The sequence below is a fragment of the Podarcis liolepis genome, assembly GCF_965112155.1.
Source record: "Podarcis liolepis genome assembly, chromosome: 18".
Classification (NCBI taxonomy): domain Eukaryota; kingdom Metazoa; phylum Chordata; class Lepidosauria; order Squamata; family Lacertidae; genus Podarcis; species Podarcis liolepis.
Genome location: NC_139572.1, coordinates 7,436,546 through 7,460,140, shown reverse-complemented (window position 1 = coordinate 7,460,140; position 23,595 = coordinate 7,436,546). Strand labels below are relative to the sequence as shown.

Genomic DNA, 23,595 nt, shown 5'->3' with positions numbered 1-23,595 from the left:
GCATATTACACCGATCCTGGTCTTACTGCACTGGCTACCAGTTAGTTTCTGGGCCCAATTCAAAGTGCTGGTTTTGACCTATAAAGCCTTCAATGGCTCAGGATCGCAGTACCTCAAAGACCACCTCTTTCCATATGAACCTACCCAGACCCTGAGATTTTCTGAGGCTCTCTTTTGTTTACCTCCTCCTTGAGAGGTCCGGAAGGTGGCAACACGAGAACAGGGCCTTCTCTGCAGTGGCTCCCAGTCTGTGGAATGCTCTCCTCAGGGAAGTTCGCTTGTTCATTATACACCTTTAGGCGCCAGGCAAAAACGTTCCTTTTTAACCAGGCCTTTGGTTGATCTGAGTGACATCCTATGCCCTTCTAAAATGTGGCTCTTTTGGTGGGGCGTGTTATTGGGCTATTGTCTTTTATTTTGATTTTATATATTGTGACATTTTCTGTGAACCACACTGAGACCTGCAGGTAGAGGGCGGTATATAAATTCAATAAATAATTCATCATCATCATCATCATCATCATTATTATACCCTATGAAAGTTATGTCACCATTCCAAGGCTCACCACCCAGAAGACTTTGCTGGTGGGCAGCATATAAATAAAATGTCTGGAGATGCAAACACACCTGCGCTTAAAAGAGATGATGACGAGAGGTCCCTGTTTTAAGGCTGAAGATGGTTGGAAATGCCTGCTGGTGTTTATCTCAGAAGCAGGGACACCCTTTTCAGGCTGAAAGCTACATTCCCTCTTGGGCAAGCTTCTGGGAGGCCACAGGCTGGTGTTGTGGGTGTGGCCTGGGCGCCAGAGGTGGGTGTGGCAACAGCTAGGACTCTGTGCAGTAGGAAAGATTCCACCCACCCACAAAACCCAGAGGTTTCCCCGCCACCAGCACCTCAACACCTCTCCATCCCGGCAAGGAAGAGGAATCGCAATTTGAGGACCCATTTCAGTCAGGTAAAAGCACTCAGGGGTGGCGCAGGGTGCAGCCAATGAAAAGAGAAGGAGGGTGAACTGAAGAAAGGAGGGAGGGTCGCCTTAGGTCCACGCAGTGGCGTAGCGTGGGTTGTCAGCACCCGGGGCAAGGCAAGTAATTTGTGCCCCCTAACCCCTAACCTGCCGCCGCTGCCAGCTTCTTCTTGCTGCTGCCTGGGCTGGTCTGGTGTGGTTCTCTCCCGCGCTCAGTGCTGCGCTGGGCGGCCGCTGCACTGTCCCTCCCCCAGATAGTCCCTCGCTCTCTCTCTGCACCGCATGCCTGGCACCCCCCCTCCACAGTGGGCAGCGACCCGGCGGCTCAGATCGGATTCGCACAGCCAGCACTGCAGTGAGAGAGAGTGAGTGAGCCAGGTAGGGGCAGAGAGCTGCGAGTGCAAGCGCCCCCCCCATGTTGCGCCCGGTGCGGCTGGCCCCCCCTGCACCCCCCACGCTACGCCACTGGGACCACGGGTCAGAAATTGTGTCAATGCCAATCACCTGTCATTCTGCGGAGGGCAGAATTCCGCAGGTGAGGCGAGGGGGAATCCCAACCTACCTCCGCCGCTCGGTCTCTCGGATTTCTCTCTCCCGTTGCCTCTGCCGCTCTCGTTCGCGCTGCTCTTTGATTTTGTCAAAAGACAGAATGTCCTGTTTCTCTTTGCTCTCCGACTTGCGGTCGTGGCTTTTTGTGCTCTGGAGTCGAGAAGTGGGGTGGGGGGGTGAAAGGCAAGGATTAGAAAGATTGACACAAAAGAACGGGGAGATGTCCATTTTCCTGCCGGGAGGACAAGGAGAGAGATTACCACCACCACCACCCCAATCGTCTTTGCCTCCCAACGCAGCGCTGGTGTAATCTTGTTAGGAAGGGGCACTTCTGGACAGATCACATCTGAGAACGTAAGCCCAGCCCTACTGGATAGCACACCAGAGAAGTCCCATCTAGCCCTGTGAAAAACAGGGGTGCTCAAGTAAGTTGAGGAGCTTTAGAACACAGGCCAGGAACTGTTTTTTAGGTCAAGGACCACATTCCCTTGGGGCAACGTGCCAGGGCTGTACACTGGCAGGAAGGCAGCAGCACAGCCAAAAGTGGGAAGACAGACTCTTTTATTTCTGGCACCCCCCTTTCCTCTTTCTGGCACCCGTGTGAAATTGGGCTGAGGGCCACAGGCTGCACACACTCCTGCTTTAGAAGCAGAATGATGCCTCCTGGAACTTTTAAATCTCTGGGTCCTCCTCTCGCTGCCCACACAGGCTCAGTTGAAACCGCTCCAACTCCCGTGACGCTATTCCATTACACAAAGGGCGACAGGACTTCTCTGCACATCCAGGGACTGCTGGGTGTGACGATTTATTAGAATTACAAAAGAGAAGGGTGTGGCCCCCTCCCCTGCCCTTCCTTTCTTGGCACCGTCTAGTTTTAAGACACCAAACCAATGGCTTACTCTCTCTTTTGATGTGGTTGCGGTTTTCACACTAATCACCGGCTCTCCTTTGGACTTGTCCATGACCACCGTCCGCTCTGTTCCTCGGCTTTCTGCAAGGCAACAATGGGTTTAGGCACTTCAGATCTCTGGAACGAGTGCAAAAATCAGACTAGTCATCGCTCTTTATTGGCAGGCAACTCCCCATTTACAAAGGAGTTGCATTCTAAGGCAGCGTGAACGTCAGGACATGTGTAAGCCCCGTTCCACCCCCTTCTGGTACTGAAAACGGCACACGCCAAGAGTCGCGCATTAACAATCATGCAGAAATGTGGAATACTGACCACATTGGCTGGGACTGATGGGAGCGGCCGTTCAGCAATACGGGAAGGAACACAGAAAGCTGCCTTATACTGAGTCAGACTATTGAGCCATCTAGCTCAATATTGCCTACACTGACTGCCAGCAGCTCTCTGGGGTTTCAGGCAAGGGGAGGAGGGGAGTGTCTTTCAAAGCATTACTTATCAGGGAACTGAAGCTGAGAAGTTCTTTAAGCAAAGCAGATTGCTCTGCCATTCAGCTGTAGCCCTTCGCCTAGCACACAGGCAAACTAAGGCCCGGGGGCCGGATCCGGCCCAATCGACTTCTAAATCCAGGCTGCAGACGGTCCGGGAATCAGCATGCTTTTACATGAGTAGAATGTGTGCTTTTATTTAAAATGCATCTCTGGGTTATTTGTGGGGCATAGGAATTCATTCATATTTTCTTCTTCTTCTTCAAAATATAGTCCAGCCCCCCACAAGGTCTGAGGGACAGCGGACCTGCCCCCTGCTGAAAAGGTTTGCTGACCCCTGACACAGAGGGCCACTGATCCCTATCCCTTGCTTTAACTATCTGACACTTAACAAGACAGAAGTCCACCGATGCTACTGTTTGCCGAAGAATGGGGCTGGGGGGGTGGGGTGGAGAGAGAACAATTCAAACAAGGTAAAATTAGAGGCTAAGAGATGCCTTCTTGTTCGTATCCTTGATAGATCAGACAGGTTTATTTGTGTCTAGTGAGGAAGCCATCACAAAAGCAAATTGAACAAAGGGAACGACATATCCATATGAAACAGGATGCATCACAGAGGCTGGAGACAAAAGGAATTGCTCTGAATAGGTCAAAACATACTTCCAAGGTACCCCTCTGAGACGCACAAATGAACACAAGCCTAGCATTTTCCAAAGCAAAGGTGCGTTTCCCCCTCTGAATGAAAACTGAAGGCATGTTTCAATGCTGTTCTTGAAAAGTTTGCCTTCATCAAATGAGTCTATGCTCTGTATATTTATCTGAGTCACTGTTCTGTCCAGAGTAACCTGTCAGGGAACTGACATCGGAGCAGAGGGGAGAGGCGAGGCTCCCAGACTCTGCAGGAGAGGGAACGAGTAAGGGAAGAGAGAGAACGTCATCTGGGGAAGGAAGTCCAGGTGACACCAGGAAGAAGGGAGAGGCAGAGAGCATCTCGGAGGTGAGGCTCCGAGACTCTTCCAGTGAAGTCAGTGAGGAGGGTGGAGGACCACCACTCGGCACGCCCACTCTGCGTAGAAGGCTTCCGCGCAGAGAGGCGAGGCGAAGGTTGTCCGTTAAGGAATTCTTATGCTGGAGGAAATTTAGGAGACGCCCACTCACGGATTCTGCTAGCGACTGAGCAGCCGCGCAAGGGGCTGCTCAGTCAGGGAAAGACAAAACCACACCTAAGCAGTTTGGAACGGCTGGAGATTTACACACAAGCAACCCCATTTCCCGTGACATAACCCATCATGTGGAGGAACAAAAGGCAGCCTGCTCCGGAGGCAGGTCGTTCTGCTGCCCCAGGAGCAACTGAATGACCCCATCACACCAAGTGCAGTCACATGGGCTATCACCACCCACTAACCCCAACTTAGGCCAAATGGAAGCAGGCAAGATCAGAGTTGCAGATCATGCAGAGAAGCAACAGGCAGCCTCGTCTGGGGTTGTTTGGGGCTCGAGGGAGCTTTTCAGTTCTTTAATTTATTCCTCACTGCGCACAGCAATTTGGGAATGGCTGGTTTTAAGCAAGCTTCTTCCGAGAGCATTTGTTCAGCTGCCAGGATTGAGCCTCCTACAAGAGCTTCCCAGGGGTCTGCAACCTTTAAGACAAAAAGAGCCACTTGGACCCGTTTCCAAAGGAAAAAAAAACTGGGAGCCGCAAAACTCGTCATTATAAAAATAACTTTTTTCTCACTTTTTTATTATTTCTTTGTTTGACCCCTCAGAATTACTCCTCCTCATAGAAATAAACGTTAAATTAACAAGTTACCTTTTGTGTGTGTGTGTATTCTTCACTCCCCTTCAAAACAGTGACCAGCGTACATGCCCCCTTTCAGTGCAGTGCCCAGCGTACATGCCACTTACAATGTAGCGGGCGGGCGGGAAGGTGACTAACGCACGCACCGCCCCCATGCGACGGCACAGCCAGTACAGCGCCCGCCACAGTGGGGAGTGTCGGGGCGCACAATGCGCCTCCTCCCCTCGCTAGTATCCGGCCCGGAGCTGCGGCAAAGGTGTAAAAGAGCCACATGCGGCTCCGGAGCCGCGGGTTGCAGACCCCTGCCCTTGACGAAAGGGTTCAGACTGGTTAGTGAGAGCTTCTCTGCCTACACAATCTCACCCACGCCTTTCCTAAGGGTAGCGTGATATTATTCAGAGGCCTTCTATATCGGGTACAAATGTCCAACCCACTCACACGCCCCTCACATGCATGAATCAAGCTCTCAACAGGGCCATAAATCACACTAAAAAAAGCCACCCACCCCCCACAGCTTTTGTTACCTGATTTAATCGATCGCGAACGGTCAGAGGATCCCTTTTTTTGCTCCTCCGTTTCGACCCCCTCTTTCCCGTCTCCCACCTCTTTCTCTTCTGGCTTTTTGGGGTCATCCTTTTTCTCCAGTTTTTCTTCTTTCTTAAGGCTAGGAGACCTACAAGTAGATTATAGCACACACACAAAAACTTAAAATACACACACACACCTTTGCCGTAAAGCTACGGGATTCTAAAGGCGCAGCTAAGATGTCCTTGCAGATCAGAACATCCCATCAATGTTAACAAATAAAGTGGTCAGCAAAAAGCTTTTAAGAGAAAAAAAAGAATTGAGCACCTTTAAAATAAAATTTGAAACGCTTCCTTTATTTGCTAGTTTAATTGTATTTTCTGTTTCCTTTCCTTTTTCATTTTATTTATAAGCAGACCTAGAAACCGATTCTGAAGGGCAGCAGAGAATTCCCTTCATAAGAAGTCACAGATACAGAAGCCAGTTTGAGGATTCTAGTGCAATGAGATTCCCATTCTTGACCACTGATTGCACACATCCACAACCCTGGGCTGGAAAAGGAGGAGGCAACATGCTTCTCTGTGTGCACAAAACACAGCTGCATCGACCAAGGGACCTGACCTCTTTTCCTTCAACTCCTCCCAGAACAGCTCCACTGCCCCCAAACCTGAAGGGCAGCAGAGAGAACACACACACACACAGGCTGTCCACATTTCTGGCTTAAGAGTGGCAGTAACCTTCATTCTCTCGGGGCTAGAGCTGAGCTTGGCCCAATGCTTCCAGCAGTAGCAGCCAGATCTTGGCTTGTTCAAGCAAGTTTGCAGTCCAGAGGTGAAGAACCTCTGGACCACAAACCAATCATGGCAATTTCCCCAAAGCCATGCCCGCCCACCCAGTGACATCACTGGTGACATCACTGGATGGGCAGGAAGACCCTGTTTAATTCTTTATTGGCTGCTTGCCCGAGTTTCAGTCAGGAACAGGATCGTGCAGCCTAGGCAGCAGGATTGGATCGCTGCTCATCACCTAATGAAGCCTTGCGCACAAGCACGCTTGGAAGCAGCTGTCACGTCTCCATGGCCATTAATTTCATGGGGTTCTACTCTGAACATCATCATCATCATCATTTTATATCCCGCCCTCCCCAGCCGAAGCCGGGCTCAGAGCGGCTAACAACAATAAAAGTAACACAACATTCTAAAATCAATTCAGAATCAAATTAATGGCAACCATTGGGCTAGAGGATTACAGAAGGAGGGGGTCAGACTGTGCCTTGGCCAAAGGCCTGGTAGAACAGCTCCGTCTTGCAGGCCCTGCGGAAAGATGTCAAGTCCCGCAGGGCCCTAGTCTCTTGTGACAGAGCGTTCCACCAGATCGGGGCCACGGCCAAAAAAGCCCTGGCTCTGGTTGAGGCCAGCCTAACCTCTCTGTGGCCCGGGACCTCCAAGATGTTTTTGTTTGAAGACCGTAAGTTCCTCTGTGGGACATACCAGGAGAGGCGGCCCCGTAGGTACGAGAGTCCTAGGGCTTTAAAGGTTAAAAGCAGCACCTTAAAGCTGATCTTGTACTCCACTGGAGCCACTGCAGCTGGTATAGCACCGGGCCCCAGTATCCCAAACAAAAAGAACACTCTCCCCTCCTGTGGTTTCCAGCAACTGGCATTCAGAAGCGTTCCTGCCTCCATTTGCTCTGCTCATTCATGCTTTGTCACGAAACGGCTTCAAAGCCCGACACACAGGGGATTATTAAAACTCCTGCTTTACTTTTCCGATTTGGAATCGGTTGAGTGACGCCTGTCCTTCTCCTTCTTGGCTTCTGTTTCTTTCTTGTCTGATGATGCTTTTTTCCCGGCAGGTTCATTTTTGGCCTGGAATGATATTGAGGAAATTGCTTAGGGCCGGGGCTTGCGTGTACACGAGTCAGTAGGATCGCACAATAAGATGCTGTTCCTGGGATGAACCACTTGCAAAATAGGGGGGGGGGGGAAGAAATTTTCAAATGCTTCTCCCCACCCACCCCTGAAGGTGGTGCACGTGGTTCCCGCTTTCCGAACACAATGCGTTCCCAGAAAATCGTTCATAAGGCAAGCATTCGCATAATGAGCTGGTGATTTCCATTATTCTCTATGGGAACATTTATAATTTGTGATTTGCTCAATTTCTTTCCCCTCCCCCCATGGTTCCTTCCTGAAATGGCTGCAAGCAAACCAAAAAGAGAGAAACAAAGGAAAAATAATTTGCCTGATTTCTCTTGCTCCCTGATTTGTCCAATCTCCTCTCCCTAAATGATTTCTGCCCCAAAATAGCTGCCAGTGACCAACAAAACACAAACAGGTAAGGAAGTGGGCAAACCCTGGCTGTTCAGATACCTGAATTGTGAGGTTTGGACATAATTCTTTACGTTCAGATAACTGAATTTGTGAATAACAAGCATTCTCACCATGGCACCTGTGCGTACGTTTCAGGGTAAAGTTTACCATGAAGGAGTGGGCTGTTTTCGGTCACATTTCTCGTGGGTAGCAAAAAGAACTCACTTTTTCAACGGAAATCATTTTCCCATGCAGTTCTGTCCGATGCAGATGGTTGATGCATTTAGTCGCTTCCTCGGATGAAGACATGGTGACAAAGCCGTAACAGCGAGCACCGGGACTGCGGGCATTGGTCACCACTTTTGCACCCACCACCTGCCAGGGAGACAGGGAGCAAAGGGACATGGGCAACTCTGGCACAGCAATGCCGGAGGAAGCAAAATTACCAAGAAAGGGGGGGGATCCGTTCCAGGAGTCCATTCAACTCCCGAAATGGTTCGAAAACCAAGGCGCGGCTTCCGATTGGCTGCAGGAGCTTCCCGTACTCAATTGGAAGCCGCAGAAGCCGCGCCGGACGTTCGGCTTCCGAAAAGCGTTCACAAACCCAGAACACTCACTTCCAGGTTTGCAGTGTTCGGGAGCTGATTTGTTCGGGAGCCAAGTCGTTTGAGTACCAAGGTACAGTGGTACCTCAGGTTACATACGCTTCAGGTTACATATGCTTCAGGTTACATACTCCGCTAACCCAGAAATAGTGCTTCAGGTTGAGAACAGAAATCGTGCAGCAGGGGCGTAGCAGCAGCAGGAGGCCCCATTAGCTAAAGTGGTGCTTCAGGTTAAGAACATTTTCAAGTTAAGTACGGACCTCCGGAACGAATTAAGTACTTAACCCGAGGTACCACTGTACAGTTACGAACTTAATTCGTTCAGGAGGTCCGCTCCTAACCTAAAATCGTTCTTAACCTGAGGTACCACTTTAGCTAATGGGGCCTCCCGCTGCTGCCAGCACACAATTTCTGTTCTCATCCTGAGGTAAAGTTCTTAACCCGAGGTACTACTTCTGGTTAGTGGAGTTTGAAACCCAAAGTGTTTGTAACCCAAGGTGTTTGTAACCCAAGTTACCACTGCACTGCAATAGTAGAAGCAAGTTTCTGCCAGCTGCCAGCAACTGGATTAATGCCTCCTAAACTTACCATAGGGCTGGGGCCTCGAATAAACCATAATTTCAAGAAGCTGGAGTTTCCCAATCCCCCCCCTTTCTTTGCCTGTCAACAGTGCTCCCTGTTTAGGGGGTTAGTTCCTAAATGTCTCATACAGTGGAACCTCAGTTTTCAAACGTAATCCATTCCAGAAGATCATTCGACTTCTGAAACCTTCAAAAACCGAAGATCAAAGGGCGGCCGGCAAAATCCATTGATAAAATGGAGAAACGTCCCTCGGTTCAAACGGTTTTCGGCATTCGGGTTCCGAATTGTCTGTCAATGGAGACATTCGAGAACCAAGGTTCCACTGTACAGTGGTGCCTCGCAAGACGAAAAGAATCCGTTCTGTGATTCTCTTCGTCTAGCGGTTTTTTTCGTCTTGCGAAGCAAGCCCATTGAAGGATTAGCGCTATTAGCGCTATTAAGAGGCTTTTAGCGGCTTATCTGCTGATCGGATCAGCTGATAAGCGGCTTAGCGGCTTAGAAAAAGGGGGGGAAAGGGGAAAAAAACCAGCAGGAACTCACAAGACATTGTCGTCTTGCAAAGCAAGCCCATAGGAGATTCGTTTTGCGAAGCACCTCCAAAACGGAAAACCCTTTCGTCTAGCAAGTTTTCCGTCTTGCGAGGCATTCGTCCTGCGGGCCACCACTGTATTATTACTGTATACAACACTAAAGACAATGTATTGCAGAAACAGTTTGGGGTGCCATTCAGCACCTAATATTTCTGGCAAAATGTTTCATGATTAAGTCAGACATCATTAAGAGACAAATTACAATTTTCTTCACATTTACATTTGAATGAAAGAGTGCAGGTGTGCTGCAGGGGGGGGGGGTAATGCAAGTCTCGCCCCACCACTTTGCAGGAAATCAATGTAATGTAGCCAATGTGATCATCAATATAATTGATGCATGAATAATACACTGATAGACTTGTGCTGTTTTGGTTTCTTGGAAGAAGGAGCTAACTTCACTGACGCCAGTGTTTGTTTACTGCTGACATACACTTGACAGATTGATCATTTGCAGATGCAAAGTGAATGAAAACCCGTTACAAAGCGAATAGGTGTGTTCAGCTTAGAAGGGTTTCTTCAAAACTAGTTGCAGTTTCCAGCCTGAAGGAAGCCCAGCCTGTTTATGTTCCAGAGCTATTTATTTGGGTTGGTTTTTAGTGATATGGGTTAAATCCAAGAAGGGTAGGGGCAGTGGAAGGGAGGGAAGACGAAAGACGCTCACCCTGGCATGTACAAAAGGACAACTTGAATAAAAGACTGACGAGCTCAATACTGAAGGAGCGTCTCCACCCCCATCGTTCAGCCCGGACACTGAGGTCCAGCACCGAGGGCCTTCTGGCAGTTCCCTCACTGCGAGAAGCCAAGTTACAGGGAACCAGGCAGAGGGCCTTCTCGGTAGTGGCGCCTTCCCTGTGGAACACCCTCCCACCAGATGTCAAAGAGAAAAACAACTAACAGGCTTTTAGAAGACATCTGAAGGCAGCCCTGTTTCGGGAAGCTTTTAATGTTTGATGTATTATAGAATTTTAATATTCTTTTGGAAGCCGCCCAGAGTGGCTGGGGAAGCCCAGCCAGATGGGCGGGGTATAAATGAATAAATAATAATAATAATAATAATAATAATAATAATAATTATTATTATTATTATTATTATTATTATTATTATTATTATTATTATTATTACTTTCAGCCTTGTTTGTTTCTGGAAAATGCTTACCTTTCCATATTTGCTAAATAGGTTCTTCAGATCTGTAGCTCTGGTGGAAGAGGAAAGACCACTAACCCACAGATTTCTGCCAGAACTACCACCAGCCCGACCTAAGTTGGAAGGGGGGAGAGGAGAGAAATGGTAAATAGCTACATCCAGAAAGGAAGACAGCATCGCAGAAGCAGACAGGCTTGGAAGTTTTCTTTGGTTCCGGCCCACCTGAGAGCTCATGAGGGATTCTGATCTAACTTCAACAATACTATATCAAGATGTGCTTGAACTATGACTTCCATCGGCGCCAATATATGTCCATGCAGCCGATGGGAGTTGTAGTCCAAAACCAATTTTTTCAAACCCATGTGGTGTTTTAATGTGTTTCTCTCCACAGGGGCTGAAAATGTTAAAAAGTGCTTGTTTGGACAGAAGCAACTATAGCTAAGAACGTTGGACGAGCATCACCTGAAGACTTATGGAGTAGACAAGAAGGGCTAGAAAGATGACGAGCATAACGAAGCATCACAGGAATGACTAAGGACAATGCCAAAGATGCCTTATTTCGTTTGGTTGGGGGGGGAGAATGCCATTGTTTTTCATCAAGTTCACTTTTTGAGGTCACTTTTCTCAAAATCTTTTTTTTTTGTTGGGGGCCCAAATCAAGCTCACAGCAGGGCCTTAAATCACACTGCTGGTTTAGGCAAATTTGACACCCCCCTTAATTTCAGTGTATCATGTCATACGTGCAGAAGACCCACGGATATGGCTAGCTTTCAATGTGTCTATTCCATGTACAGCTTAGTGATACTACCCACTACGTGCAAAGAGGGTTGGAGAACTTTGTAGGCATTTATATTTTAGAAACAATCTTCTTCTCCATTTTTACTGTCTATGTGTGTGGGAGTGAGCTTTATATAGCAGGGGAATGTCCCATTATCTTCCACCCATTTGGTAGAAGCGCCAATTCAAGTTAGAAATTACCGTATTTTTTGCACCATAACACTCACTTTTTTCCTCCTAGAAAGTAAGGGGAAATGTCTGTGTATGTTATGGAGCGAATGCCTACAGATGGTGGGGGGGATCCGCTGCAGTCGTGAGCAGAAGATCCATGGTTCCCCTTCCTTCCCTCCTCCGTGGCTCGCTTTGAAACAGCAAAGCGGGAGAGGAGAGGAGCCTTCTCCCCTTATACCCCTCTTTTACATTATTGGAGGCATCCTTCTCCACCCACCCCACGCGTGTTCCTTGTCCCTTGGGTGCTTTTCCTTCCCTCCCCACTTAAAACATGGTTACAAAGCACGGATCCACATGGATCCTCAGGATTTTTGCACTGGGTCACCCCAAATTCACCATCAGATCACATAGCATGTCCATAGCTACAGCTTGCACCAAAAAAATCACGCACCCACTGTTGCCTGGGGCTGCAGTGGTGCAAAAGCGTGGTTACAAAGCATGGATCCACATGGGTCCTCAGGATTTTTGCATTGGGCTACCCAAAACTCACCACATGTCTGTGGCCACAGCATGAACCACAAAAATCATACATCCGCTGTTTCGTTTAGAGTATTTTTTTTCTTGTTTTCCTCCTCTAAAAACTATGTGCGTGTTATGGTCGGGTGCGTGTTATAGAGCGAAAAATACAGTACATTCAAGACCATTTAATATTACCCAAATTACTCTTCCAGACAAACTTAGTGTCCCACTTGGTCACACTTGGAAGTAGACCTGCTGAAATTAATGGAAATTCATTTAGATCCGTTAATGTCAACGGGTCGATTCAGAGCTTAGTTGGATTCTGGTCGCTACCTGCAAGTAGGATCTGAGGATAACTATGAACGACGACAGCAAAGAATCGTTGTTACAGCTTACCTTTTTCATCCTTTGAAACACTTTTAGCCTCTGCATCCTTATCAGAGCTAAAGACAGGGGGGGAAACAAAGAACTTTACTCAACAAGAATGAGGCCATGAGAAAAAGAGCACGCAAGGCTGTGTCTGCTATGATCAGATACCTACCAGAAAAATAATGTGAAAGGAATTAACCCTTTTTAAGGGGTATCTTTAAGAACTCAACAAGGAGGGTCAGAGGTGATGAAACAGAGCTACCACTTAGAGTGGACAAAGGTCAACTTGCAAAACGGAGAAATAAAATAAATGCTTAATGAGAAATGGGCTGGGGAGGGGGGGAACATAGCGAACCACGTTCTACAAAAAAGGTGCGCAAGGACAACTAAAAAAAAAAAAGGAAAAGATTTTTATTTGGAACAAGCTAGCATCAGGTTAAGGCCCTTGCAACAGGGCCCCTTTGGAGGAATTCACAGCGCATTTGCATTCATAAACGACCAACGGGGAAGAAAAAAAGAGAGCATCTGGTCTAAAACGGAGAAAAAACAAACCTCGTGTTCTGATCACCACCCTCTTGGGCAGAGGACTCTTCCTCACAATTAGCCTTGGCTTCCATCTTCTCGGCATCTTGGCTAACCACCTGGAAACCTGCGTCCTTCTCCGCAGTTTCCTCACTACTGGCTTCCAGAGTTTGGGCTGCTTTGCTACTCTCACCACTTCCTTCTCCTCCTCCTCCTCCACCACACCTGCTCTCTACCGCTAAAGAGTCAGAGTCCAGGTTAGCTTCCTCTACTGTCTCTTCGCTCGGCTCCCCTTTCGCTACCACTAAGTGCTTCGCTTCATCCTCCTCGCTCTTGGCCGCAGCCTGGCCTGACTGGCTGTCCGTATCTAAAAGCTCTTCGTCCGACTGAGCGACGGCAGTGGCAAGTGCGTCTTCCTCTTCCTGGGCTTCCTGTTTGACCGGCAACGAGATATTCTCTTCCTGTGCCTGCTCTGCTTCAGGAGCTTCTTCTTTAAGGGGCTCAGATTTACAAGTGTCACCCAAAATGTCGAGCATTTTCTCATTTTCTATGGATTTAACAGGAATAGAATGGCACAAGGTTTAATCACCAGGGAAACACAGCAAAGACAAATGCGGAACGGGCATGGCTGCCAGACTTAACACTGAGAGAACGGCTAAGGCTACACAGAGATTGGAAAAACCCTTGTGTATACCACATTCAAATGCCTAACACTAACTTCAGTCTTACATGGCTATCAAGGCAACGCCTGAAAAGAGAGAAGGAAGAAAAACCTTTATGTGTGGCGTTCCCAGCTTGCTCCTCATTTGTCTTCACGCGGTTGTGCTGCTTTCCGTTTTTCCACATTTTTTTCTCTCCCCAGAAATGAGCTTTGAAAGTCCATGATGCTTATACAGACTGCACGGATTCTCTTTCAGACAGTTCAACTCCCGGATTTTATTTATTTATTCTACTGAAATTCTTTCAAGGAGACCAGTCCGTACGTGAACACCAAGAACAACTTCAGGTGGGAATGAGAAGACATTCATAGTCCAGAAAAGCAAGTGATAGGAATTTCCATGACCGACCCATCTTCCGTCTTTCCAAGAATCCACTTTGCAATTTGGGTCCCTGCCTTTGCTGACTCTAGTCAAAAGTTACAGAACCAAGGCACTGGGAAATATCACAAGATCTGCTCTGCACACAGGAATTGCTCATTAAGCTCAGTGTACTCCCCAATTAAGGGATTTAAAAGCAAACCGCTGTCTTGAAAGATTGGTCTTGGGCCATATTAATAATAGGATGCTGTTGCAGATCTGGTGATATGACCAGATTTCCAATCTCTGTGGCTTTTTCTCCCTTTTTTGGTGTGTGTGTGTGTGATCTGGACTTTGCGCCAGTTACGAATAAGTGAACGACAGATACTAGTGGAATAAAACCTAAAAAGAATAACTAAAGGGATTTGTGTGCAAAATCTATGTGGAAGGTTAAGGGCCAGGGAGAGCAAGGTGTTTCGTTTTGTTTTTAAGTATCAGTACCTGATTCCAAGGGAAATTCTTCGAGCTCCTATTAAAATAATAAACAGGGGAAGGGTGGAAACAAGCAAAAGTTACAAAACTCCATTGTACGGCAAGATGAAAAGTCAACGCGACGCAAAATCTGCCGCAACAGCATAACACCTTCCCCAGCGGTGATTCAGCGGCTAGCGTGAACCATCTCTATGCTTTGTCCCATCTCTAAGTTGTCTGAAACTATGTAGATTCATTTAAATTAATGTAACCCAAGTTAGTCCTGCCTATCAGCTTCAAGGAGCCTAGTCTGAGTCAGGCAAGCTTCGGGTACAGCCCATAATCTCAATGCCACAATGATGGATGAGGAGCAAAGGCAAAGAGCTACTGCAATTGTTTTTAACCCAATGAACCATGGTTCTTTAGCTGAATGAATCCCACCCTACCTATTTGCTGCCACCAGAATGTATGGCTCTTTCTTTCTATATATCTATTCTCCGTCTATTCTACATCTATCGATCTAGACACACACGGAGAGGAAAGAAAAAAGTTACCTTCACGTCTGTAAAATCAGAGGGCACCAGATCAGAGGTGTTTCTGGCCTCTTCGCCTTCCACCTATAAGTAGTGAAGAACAGCGTCAAACTTCCTGAAACACCACAGTTTCTTCACTGAAAACCAATAATGAATTTGAAATAGGGAGACCCCCTCCAACTGCCCTTTAGTTGCAACCTCATCCCCCCAAGCCAGCTGGTAGTTAAATAATATTTTCTACCTCTTTGAGAACAGTGGTAAATGAAACTGGGGGAATTTAAAAAAACAACAACGATGAAAAATGACAGCAAGTTCTTTGAGAGTGATGTTGCTGCGATGGTTAATGGTTTTAATGGGGAAGGGCCACAGCTGAGCAGTAGAGCATTCCAGGTTCAATCCCAGGCAACTCCAAGTCGAGCAAGGACACTCTAGAGAGCGGCTGCCAGTCAGTGCAGGCAATTCTGAGCTAGATGAGTCAAAAGACTGACTCAATATGAGGCAGCTTACTGAGTTCCCATATTCCAGGGCACATCATGCCTTCAGATTCCTCCCTCTTTACCTCCTCTCTAAGTAACCTGTTATATACACAGTAAGAGGATGTTGCTTAGCACGGAAGCAGACCGCTGGTCTCTCCACCCACAAAAAAAACTAAACGGTGTTGCACTAAAGTAGCAGGACCTAAACGTACCCCCGGTAGGTTTTGTCTAAACCACTAGCAGTGCTAACCCAAACTGCAAGGGACATGAGACAACGCTATTCTACCCAGGGTGAGGCTGGTGGGGGGAAGAGAAGCTCAGCTTGGCCTCCAGGTGGTTATGAAATACAAGGAGAAGCCCTAATAAACCTTTAAGTTTTGAAACCAGTGCTCCAGAGTGTGGGCAGGTGCACACGTTTTGCCACAACTCAACTGGGGATCACATATACTAAGGCCTGGCCTCAGCATTTCATGCGCACACATACACCCTAAAGTAACGATTCCCCAGCACGTTTCCTTTGCACAGGTAAGCCCTTGCAGAGGTAGCATTCAAGCCCGCGTCTCCCAAATCCAAGCACTCCCTGAACTAAGCTAGCTCTTGCCCTTCCCCAAGACCTCAGGGAAGTTAAGATGCTTCACAAATGAAATCATCCCTGGCACCCCAATTCTAAACACCTGGCTTTGGAATCCGCTCACAAACTCCTTTTGAAGTTGGCGGGCCTGGCGTTAGATCCAGTGCTCGAAACTCTCATTGTTCTAGGCGCATTTTGCGATGGGGAATTTCATTAGCATGAGCAGTTTCTGGGTGCAGTACTGTGCATAAGATTTCAGATTAAAACTGCAGAGTAGAAGGATAGGAGGACCTTTTTCTGCCTCCCCACTTCCGGCTACTCTCTGAAGACTGGAGAAGAGATCCTCTTAAGAATATTAGGGGGGTGGGCAGGGGAAGGACTAGACCATGTGAAAAATGAATGGAATATTTTAGCTGCTGTTCATTCACTTTCAGCTTTGTATTCTTGTTATTAAAAAGTGTGCCTAGACATTCCGTTGTTGCGCCCATGTGCCATTTAGCTCCGAGCTTCCATATCTCAGTTTCTAACAATGGTTAAATCCCAAGCTAGCTTAAATCTGCACAGAATGACACGTTGGGCTTCTGGGGTTGCATCCGATTAAGTTCAGGAAAGAGGAGACCCACTTAAACGAACAAGATTTAAGCTGGCCATGTGCGTTCATTTTACCGGATCTACTCTGGAGTAGAACAAACATAGGATACAACCCCTGATTTCTTTTGTTAACTACAAGTATAGAGGAGCTAAGCTGGCTATCAATTCTCGATAGATTCAAGTGTCCTGCTTCTAAGGACAACAAACGGCTTGTTCAGAACCAAAACTTGAGCTGGGCTGCATTCGGCAAAGGCCTCCAGACACACAGGAAGATGAGCAAATGGAAATGCATGTGAAAAGAAAAAGAAGGGGGGAAAATAACTATTTTTTTAAAAAAACTAAAAACTATTTCTGGAATCTTTCTACTGCAACGTTTATGATGCATGCATTTAAAGCTTATAGGTTTTAGTAAAAAAAAATTGCAACAGCTTTGGACAAACACAAGGGGGGGCAAGAATCAAATGGGATATTTAAAAAAAAAACACAACCCAAATTATTTCCACTTTAAGAAAATTAATGGAAGTTGTGGCGATTATTCAGACGGCATGTATTTTTTAAAAGAGATGCATACCACGGCTACTGGTATTTCTCTCGATTCTTCTTTAATGTCTGACATGTGTGGAAGTGCCTCCATGTTACCTACAGGACATCCTGAAAGCTGCTCTGGAAGTTCTCTCCTTTCTGCACCAGCATTTTCTTTACTATCAGACTCAGGGGAGGAGCCAAGTCTACTATCAGCACAGTCATCTACACCACTGCCGTTATCTATTTCAGCTTCATCTAACAAATTTATATCCATCATGTCAATATCCTGCAAGTTATCCAAACTTGCTTCAATATCCTCCTGTGAAAAGAGAAAAAGGCCGCATATATAATTGCTGTCGGGACTCCAAGGAAGAACTGTTACTGTACAGCTGCAAGGCTAGTTGTACCTGCCCATCTCCAGAGTCATCCTCAAGCCCGTTGTCTTCAACTCCCTCTTCCTCTGGTCTACGCCCTAGTAAGATAAGGGTTATTAAAATGCATGCATGCATACAGACAGACAGACAGACAGACAGAATAATCTTTATTCAGGGCCCATTCTGCAATGCAAATGAAAAATGTAAATAGAATCAGGTTAAACTAAGGCCTAGTCCTCACTAACAACTCTGGATCTAAGCAGAAATCCAGGGCAGTGTAATGATTAAAGAATGCTGGACTAGGTTAAAGGTAAAGGTAAATGCTGGACTTGGGACCTTGGAGACCAGGGGTCAAATTCCCGATCAGCAACGAAGCAAACAGGGTGGCCTTCAGCCAATCACTCACTCTGAGCCAGGTTTGTTTTGATGATAAAAATGGAGTAAAGTATGTATGCCACCAAGGGACGAGGGTGGTGCTGTGGGTTAAACCACAGAGCCTAGGACTTGCCGATCAGAAGGTCGGCGGTTCGAATCCCTGTGACAGGTGAGCTCCTGTTGCTCGGTCCCTGCTCCTGCCAACCTAGCAGTTCAAAAGCACATCAAAGTGCAAGTAGATAAATAGGTACCGCTCTGGTGGGAAGGTAAACGGCGTTTCCATGCGCTGCTCTGGTTCGCCAGAAGCAGCTTAATCATGCTGGCCACATGACCCGGAAGCTGTCTGCGGACAAACACCGGCTCCCTCGGCCAATAAAGTGAGATGAGCGCCGCAACCCCAGAGTCGGTCACGACTGGACCTAACGGTCAGGGGTCCCTTTACCTTTATGTATGCCACCTCAAGCTCCTTGGAGGAAAAGTGGAGTATAAATTTCACAAATAAATAAGGCCCACAATGTTGTCAAGATGGGTCAATGCAATATCTACCCCAATACCCTTTGCCATTTTTCACTACGACCCAAATATCCATTTGGAGATCCATTGCTAAATGCTTTGCCGTATGCACGGCAAAGTTTGCTACTGCTGCCACCCAGCCTAGATCAGGCCGCAACACAGCAGCGGGCCCTGACCCACTGGTTGATGATGAACAGCCTGCTCCAAATCAGCAGCCTTTTAGGCTAAAGGGCGATATCTAAATGGCATAAATGAGTAATAATTAAATAAATGCATTGCCCCAATAGGAAAAGGAAAAACCCACCAGAAAAATCAATGTATCTGCAAAAATCTGGGGTTTTTTTGTTTTTTTTAGTTTCCGCTTTGTTAAATATGCCGTTTGGCATTTTCATTTGTTTTGGTGTAAGTTGCCTAGAAGGTATAGATTAGGCAGGTCATAAATTGAATACATACAGCAAATGAAACAGTTAACATATTTCAATGCTGCTTCAGACTAAAGGGGAAGGGGAGGGTGACTGAGTGCTTGATATAGGAATTCTTGAGCACAACTCTGTGATTTGTCCAGACACTCTGTCTTAAGCAAATGCTCTTTCTCAGCATTTTGGGGGAGGCACAGCTATAGGCAAGCTAACCCTACACATGCAAGCAGAACTCCTCCCCTATTCCCCGGCATACCTTTGCTGTTCCTCTTGGGCGTCTTCTTTGGGGTTATTTCTGTCACTACTGGAATCTCTTCAGGGTCTCCCCCCTCCTCCTCAACAGCCTGTTAAAAGAACATAGGGTTAAGCATTTACTTTACAACTCACTCTTCAGGACAAGCCCATGGCCCTTGTCAGGACACTGCAAGATTTTGAAGCAGGAATGATTAGATCTCCGGCGGGCTAGCGACAAAGGTGAAAGCTGTTTTCTAGTTCTGCTGGATTTCTCAGCGGCCTTTGATACCATCAACCATGATATCCTTCTGGACCATCTAGAGCAGGGGTGTCAAACTCAAATTCATCGGGGGCCGCATCAGCAGTTTGGTCACCCTCAAAGGGCCGGTTGTATCTGTAGGACTTACAGTACAGGAGAGAAGGGTTCAGGCAGCCGTTGGATCTGTCACATCACAGGATGGCATGCACTCAATATAAAAACAAGTGGAGGTTTCCTGAATGCATGTAAAGTGGAGGTTTCCTGTATAGAACGGCTGGCGCCGCTAGAGGGCAGACGTTCTCTGGCTTGTAGGCTGCCGCGCATGCGCTGAAGAGGCGGCTTTCTTGTGTCAAAAAAAAAAGCGAGAATAAAAGGTGAAGGCTGGCGGCGGCTACACGGGCCACATGACGAAGTCTGGCGGGCCGGATTCGGCCCGCGAGCCTTGTGTTTGACACCCGTGATCTAGAGGAAGGAGTTGGGGGCACTGTTATACAGTGGTTCCGCTCCTTCCTCCTGGGCCGTGTTCAGAAAGTGGTGTTGGGGGATGAGGGTCCTGTCCTCTCCCCCATGCTTTTTAACATCTATATGAAGCCGCTGGGAGAGGTCATCAGGGGGTTTGGGCTGTCCATTCATCAGTATGCAGATGATACCCAGCTCTACCTCTTTTTCAAATCAGGACCAGTGAAGGTCCTGTGTGAGTGCCTGGAGGCGGTTGGAGGATGAATGGCGGCTAACAGATTGAGGCTAAATCCTGACAAGCCAGAAGTACTGTTTTGGGGGGACGGAGGGGGGACAAGTGTGGGGGACTCTCTGGTTCTGAATGGGGTAACTGTGCCCCTGAAAGATGAGGTGCGCAGCCTGGGAGTCATTTTGGACTCACTGCTGTACATGGAGGTGCAGATAAGTTCTGTGTCCAGGGCAGCTGTCTACCAGCTCCATCTGGTACGCTGGCTGAGACCCTACCTGCCCGCAGACTGTCTCTCCAGAGTGGTGCATGCTCTAGTTATCTCCTGCTTGGATTACTGCAATGCGCTCTGCATGGGGCTACCTTTGAAGGTGACCCAAAAAACTGCAACTAATCCAGAATGCGGCAGCAAGACTGATGACTAGGAGTGGCCATTGAGTCCATATAACACCGGTCCCAAAAGACTACATTGGCTCCCAGTACGTTTCCAAGCACAATTCAAAGTGCTGACCTTTAAAGCCCTAAATGGCCTCGGCCCAGTATACCCAAAGGAGCGTCTCCATCCCCATCGTTCAGCCCGGTCCAGCTGAGGTCCAGCTCCAAAGGCCTTCTGGCGGTTCCCTCCCTGCGAAAAGTGAGGTTACAGGAAACCAGCAGAGGGCCTTTTCAGTAGTGGCGCCCGCCCTGTAGAACGCCCTCCTGTCAGATGGCAAGAAAATAAACAACTATCCAACTTTTAGAAGACATCTGATGGCAGCCCTGTTTAGGGAAGTATTAAATATTTGAAGTTTTATTCTGTTTTTAGTCCTCTGTCGGGAGCCACCCAGAGTGGCTGGGAAAACTCAGCAAGGTAGGTGGGGTATAAATAAGAAAATTATATTGTTATTATCATTATTATTATTAGCTGTCACAAATTACTGCTGTTGTGTTAACTGTCACTTATCAGACAGTACTTTTGCATTATACACACACACAAATGGACAGAAAAAATGCACTAAGCTCTACATACTATACTTTCTGCATTTCATTGCCTGTTGACTTCTGTTTTTATCACTTTTCCTTCTATGTATGCGTATGTATAAATACACACAAATATGTATGTGTATTTACGTTGCTACAACACACACTATTAAATATAACATTTCATGAGCTTCAGTGAAACCATGCAGGGAGGGCCTTGTCTTTTTTTACGATAGGTTCGCATCGCAATACTGCTGCCATTATGAGCCATCTTAAGCTCAAACTGCGGCCCATAACTATGTCCTGTTTCAAAACCAACAGAGACCACAAAAGCTGTAGAAACAAAGCTTGAAACATTTCCACATCATGGGTTTGGGACGATGGGCAGAGCTGGTAGGTGCAATCAAGGATATTGTGAGAGCACAGCCCACAGTTCTTACAATGGCAAGCCAAAATGGGGGGGGGGGGGAGGCCCTGCTTTTATGTTGCCACCACATAGGATTTTTCCGGGCCTCAATTGTCCAACTGTGGATTTGCGAACTTCTTTTCTGGTCTCTGTTTTAACTACAGTGGTGCCCCGCAAGACGAATGCCTCGCAAGACGGAAAACTCGCTAGACGAAAGAGTTTTCCGTTTTGGAGGTGCTTCGCAAAACGAATCTCCTATGGGCTTGCTTCGCAAGACGACAATGTCTTGCGAGTTCCTGCTGGGTTTTTTTCCTCCCCCCCCCCCCCCGTTTTCCTAAGCCACTAAGCCGCTTATCAGCTGATCCGATAAGCCGATAAGCCGCTAAAAGCGCTAATCCGTCAATTGGCTTGCTTCGCAAGACGAAAAAACCGCTAGACGAAGAGAATCACAGAACGGATTCTTTTCGTCTTGCGAGGCACCACTGTACACCAAAGTGCGTGTAACTAGAATCATGTGCCCCTTCCCTAACATACTCTCCTTTAGATTCGTAGACTGAAGAGATGGAAAGGGCCCCAAAGGCAACACCCCTGTGCAACACCTTTGGAAGGCAGCAAACATAGCTCAAGAACCCCTGACAAAAACCTCCAAGGAGGGGCAGCCCACCATCTTCCAAGGTCCCCTTGTCCCACTGTCAAATTGCTCTTATTGCCAAAATGTTCCTTCTAAACAGTTAGTTTAGTTAAGGTAATTTTGATCCGATTCAGATTTTTCACTTTTTGTACGCTGTGAAAAAATTTTCGGGTTTTTTTATGCTTCTCTCTCTTTGCAAGCAGCTTTGAAGTCGCCGTTTTGTTTGTTTGAGACCAGGCGGTGTTTGAGATTTTATTAAATCAATAGAGAACCTCCTTTCTTTTCGTTTGAACCCATCCGTCCGGCTCCTTCCATTTTGGAGGAGGAACAGCAGCAGCAGCAGCAGGATAGTAATCATAGCAATTATAAAGCTTGCTAATGTTTCACAACTTTTTATGTGCTGTAAGCCGCCCAGAGTGGCTGGGGAAACCCAGCCAGATGGCCGGGGTATAAATAATAAAATTACTATAATTATTATATGTTGTTGTTGTTGTCGTCATCTTCCACGTGACAGCGCTTCGGATACCAGTAGACTGTAGCCTCTTCGGGGCAGGGGTGTCAACACTCGACTTTTTACAGGCAACCAGAGATCGATACCTAAGCGGACTCGGAATACCGCGCTCCCGAAGGGCGTCTAACTGCTCGGAGTCTACAGATCCACAGGAGGGAGGGGGAGGGGAGGGCTAAGGCCACCGGAGGCGCACGCGCAGTATGCATTTAACCTCTTGCACGCCGGCGCGTTTTTAATCTCCCCCCCCCACGACGCTTCTTCACCTTCCTGAGCCGCTCGAGGAGGACGCTCTTGATGCCGCTGCTGTCCAAGCTGCGCCGCTTCAGCTCGGCCCGCAGGTCGATCACCCGCAGGTCGCTCAGGCGACGCGTCGCCCCGAAGGAGACATCCGACTCGCTGCCGCCGCTGAGGGGAACCGCCGCTTCGCCGGCCAGGTTCTCCGCCGCCATCGGAAGCAACTTGCCTCCTCGGCTCCTTTTTTTAAACAAAAACTGCTTTCCTTCAGAAAGAAATATTTAAAATACAGCAACAAAATAAAATGAAAATTAAAGTGGCAGTTTGCGCGGCGCGCGCCTCCTCTCGCTACGCACAAAATGGCGGCCGCAGCTCTACGCGCAGGCGCAGAGGAGGGGGCGCCCGCTGCGACGCATGCTCAGAGTGCACGATCCGCTCTGGCGCATGCGCCATTGGTTGAGCGAGCCCAGGCGGGAAGGAAAGGTGCAGCTTTGCGCGCATGCGTAATCGGGAAAGTGGCGGTGGGGGGGTGATTTAAGGGACAAGAATTCTCAGTAGCATTTTGTCCTGGAAAAGCCCCATGGGTGGGCAAATCACTTTTCTCTCAGCCTCAGTTCAACAAAAGCAACCACAACCAAATATGCCGTAATAGTAGTAGTAATAATAATAATAATAATAATAATAATTTATTTATACCCCGCCCATCTGGCTGGGTTTCCCCAGCCACTCTGGGCAGCTTCCAAAAAAATATTAAAATACTGCAATACATCAAACATTAAAAGCTTCCCTAAACAGGGCTGCCTTCAGATGTCTTCTAAAAGTCTGGTAGTTGTTGTTCTCTTTGACATCTGGTGGGAGGGCGTTCCACAGGGCGGGCGCCACTACCGAGAAGGCCCTCTGCTTGGTTCCCTGTAACTTGGCTTCTCGCAGCGAGGGAACCGCCAGAAGGCCCTCCGTGCTGGACCTCAGTGTCCGGGTAGAACGATGGGGGT

General features: G+C 47.6%; 1 protein-coding gene across 4 annotated transcripts in view; it reads right to left on the bottom strand.

Annotated features, from left to right (window-relative positions):
- Nucleotides 1-23,023, bottom strand: part of LOC310697245 (scaffold attachment factor B2-like) — a 39,495-nt gene extending 16,472 nt beyond the window's left edge. The window contains exons 1-14 of one of the 4 annotated variants that reach the window (XR_014520982.1): nt 22,633-22,978; nt 18,940-19,027; nt 17,410-17,474; nt 17,049-17,321; nt 14,861-14,923; nt 14,337-14,364; nt 12,850-13,366; nt 12,325-12,371; nt 10,474-10,574; nt 7,766-7,915; nt 6,996-7,099; nt 5,232-5,380; nt 2,417-2,508; nt 1,531-1,667 (exon numbers count right to left, since the gene is read on the bottom strand). Coding sequence is in view for 3 of the 4 variants with exons in the window: in XM_083483680.1 (XP_083339806.1) it covers nt 1,531-1,667; nt 2,417-2,508; nt 5,232-5,380; nt 6,996-7,099; nt 7,766-7,915; nt 10,474-10,574; nt 12,325-12,371; nt 12,850-13,366; nt 14,337-14,364; nt 14,861-14,923; nt 17,049-17,321; nt 17,410-17,474; nt 18,940-19,027; nt 22,633-22,818 (2,000 nt within the window). In the remaining variant the exon portion in view is untranslated. Of the gene's footprint in view, nt 1-1,530; nt 1,668-2,416; nt 2,509-5,231; nt 5,381-6,995; nt 7,100-7,765; nt 7,916-10,473; nt 10,575-12,324; nt 12,372-12,849; nt 13,367-14,336; nt 14,365-14,860; nt 14,924-17,048; nt 17,322-17,409; nt 17,475-18,939; nt 19,028-22,632 lie in introns of all 4 variants that reach the window. The other 3 variants (XM_083483680.1, XM_083483681.1, XM_083483682.1) reach the window with 3 other exon arrangements.
- Between the last annotated feature and the right edge of the window lie 572 nt (nt 23,024-23,595).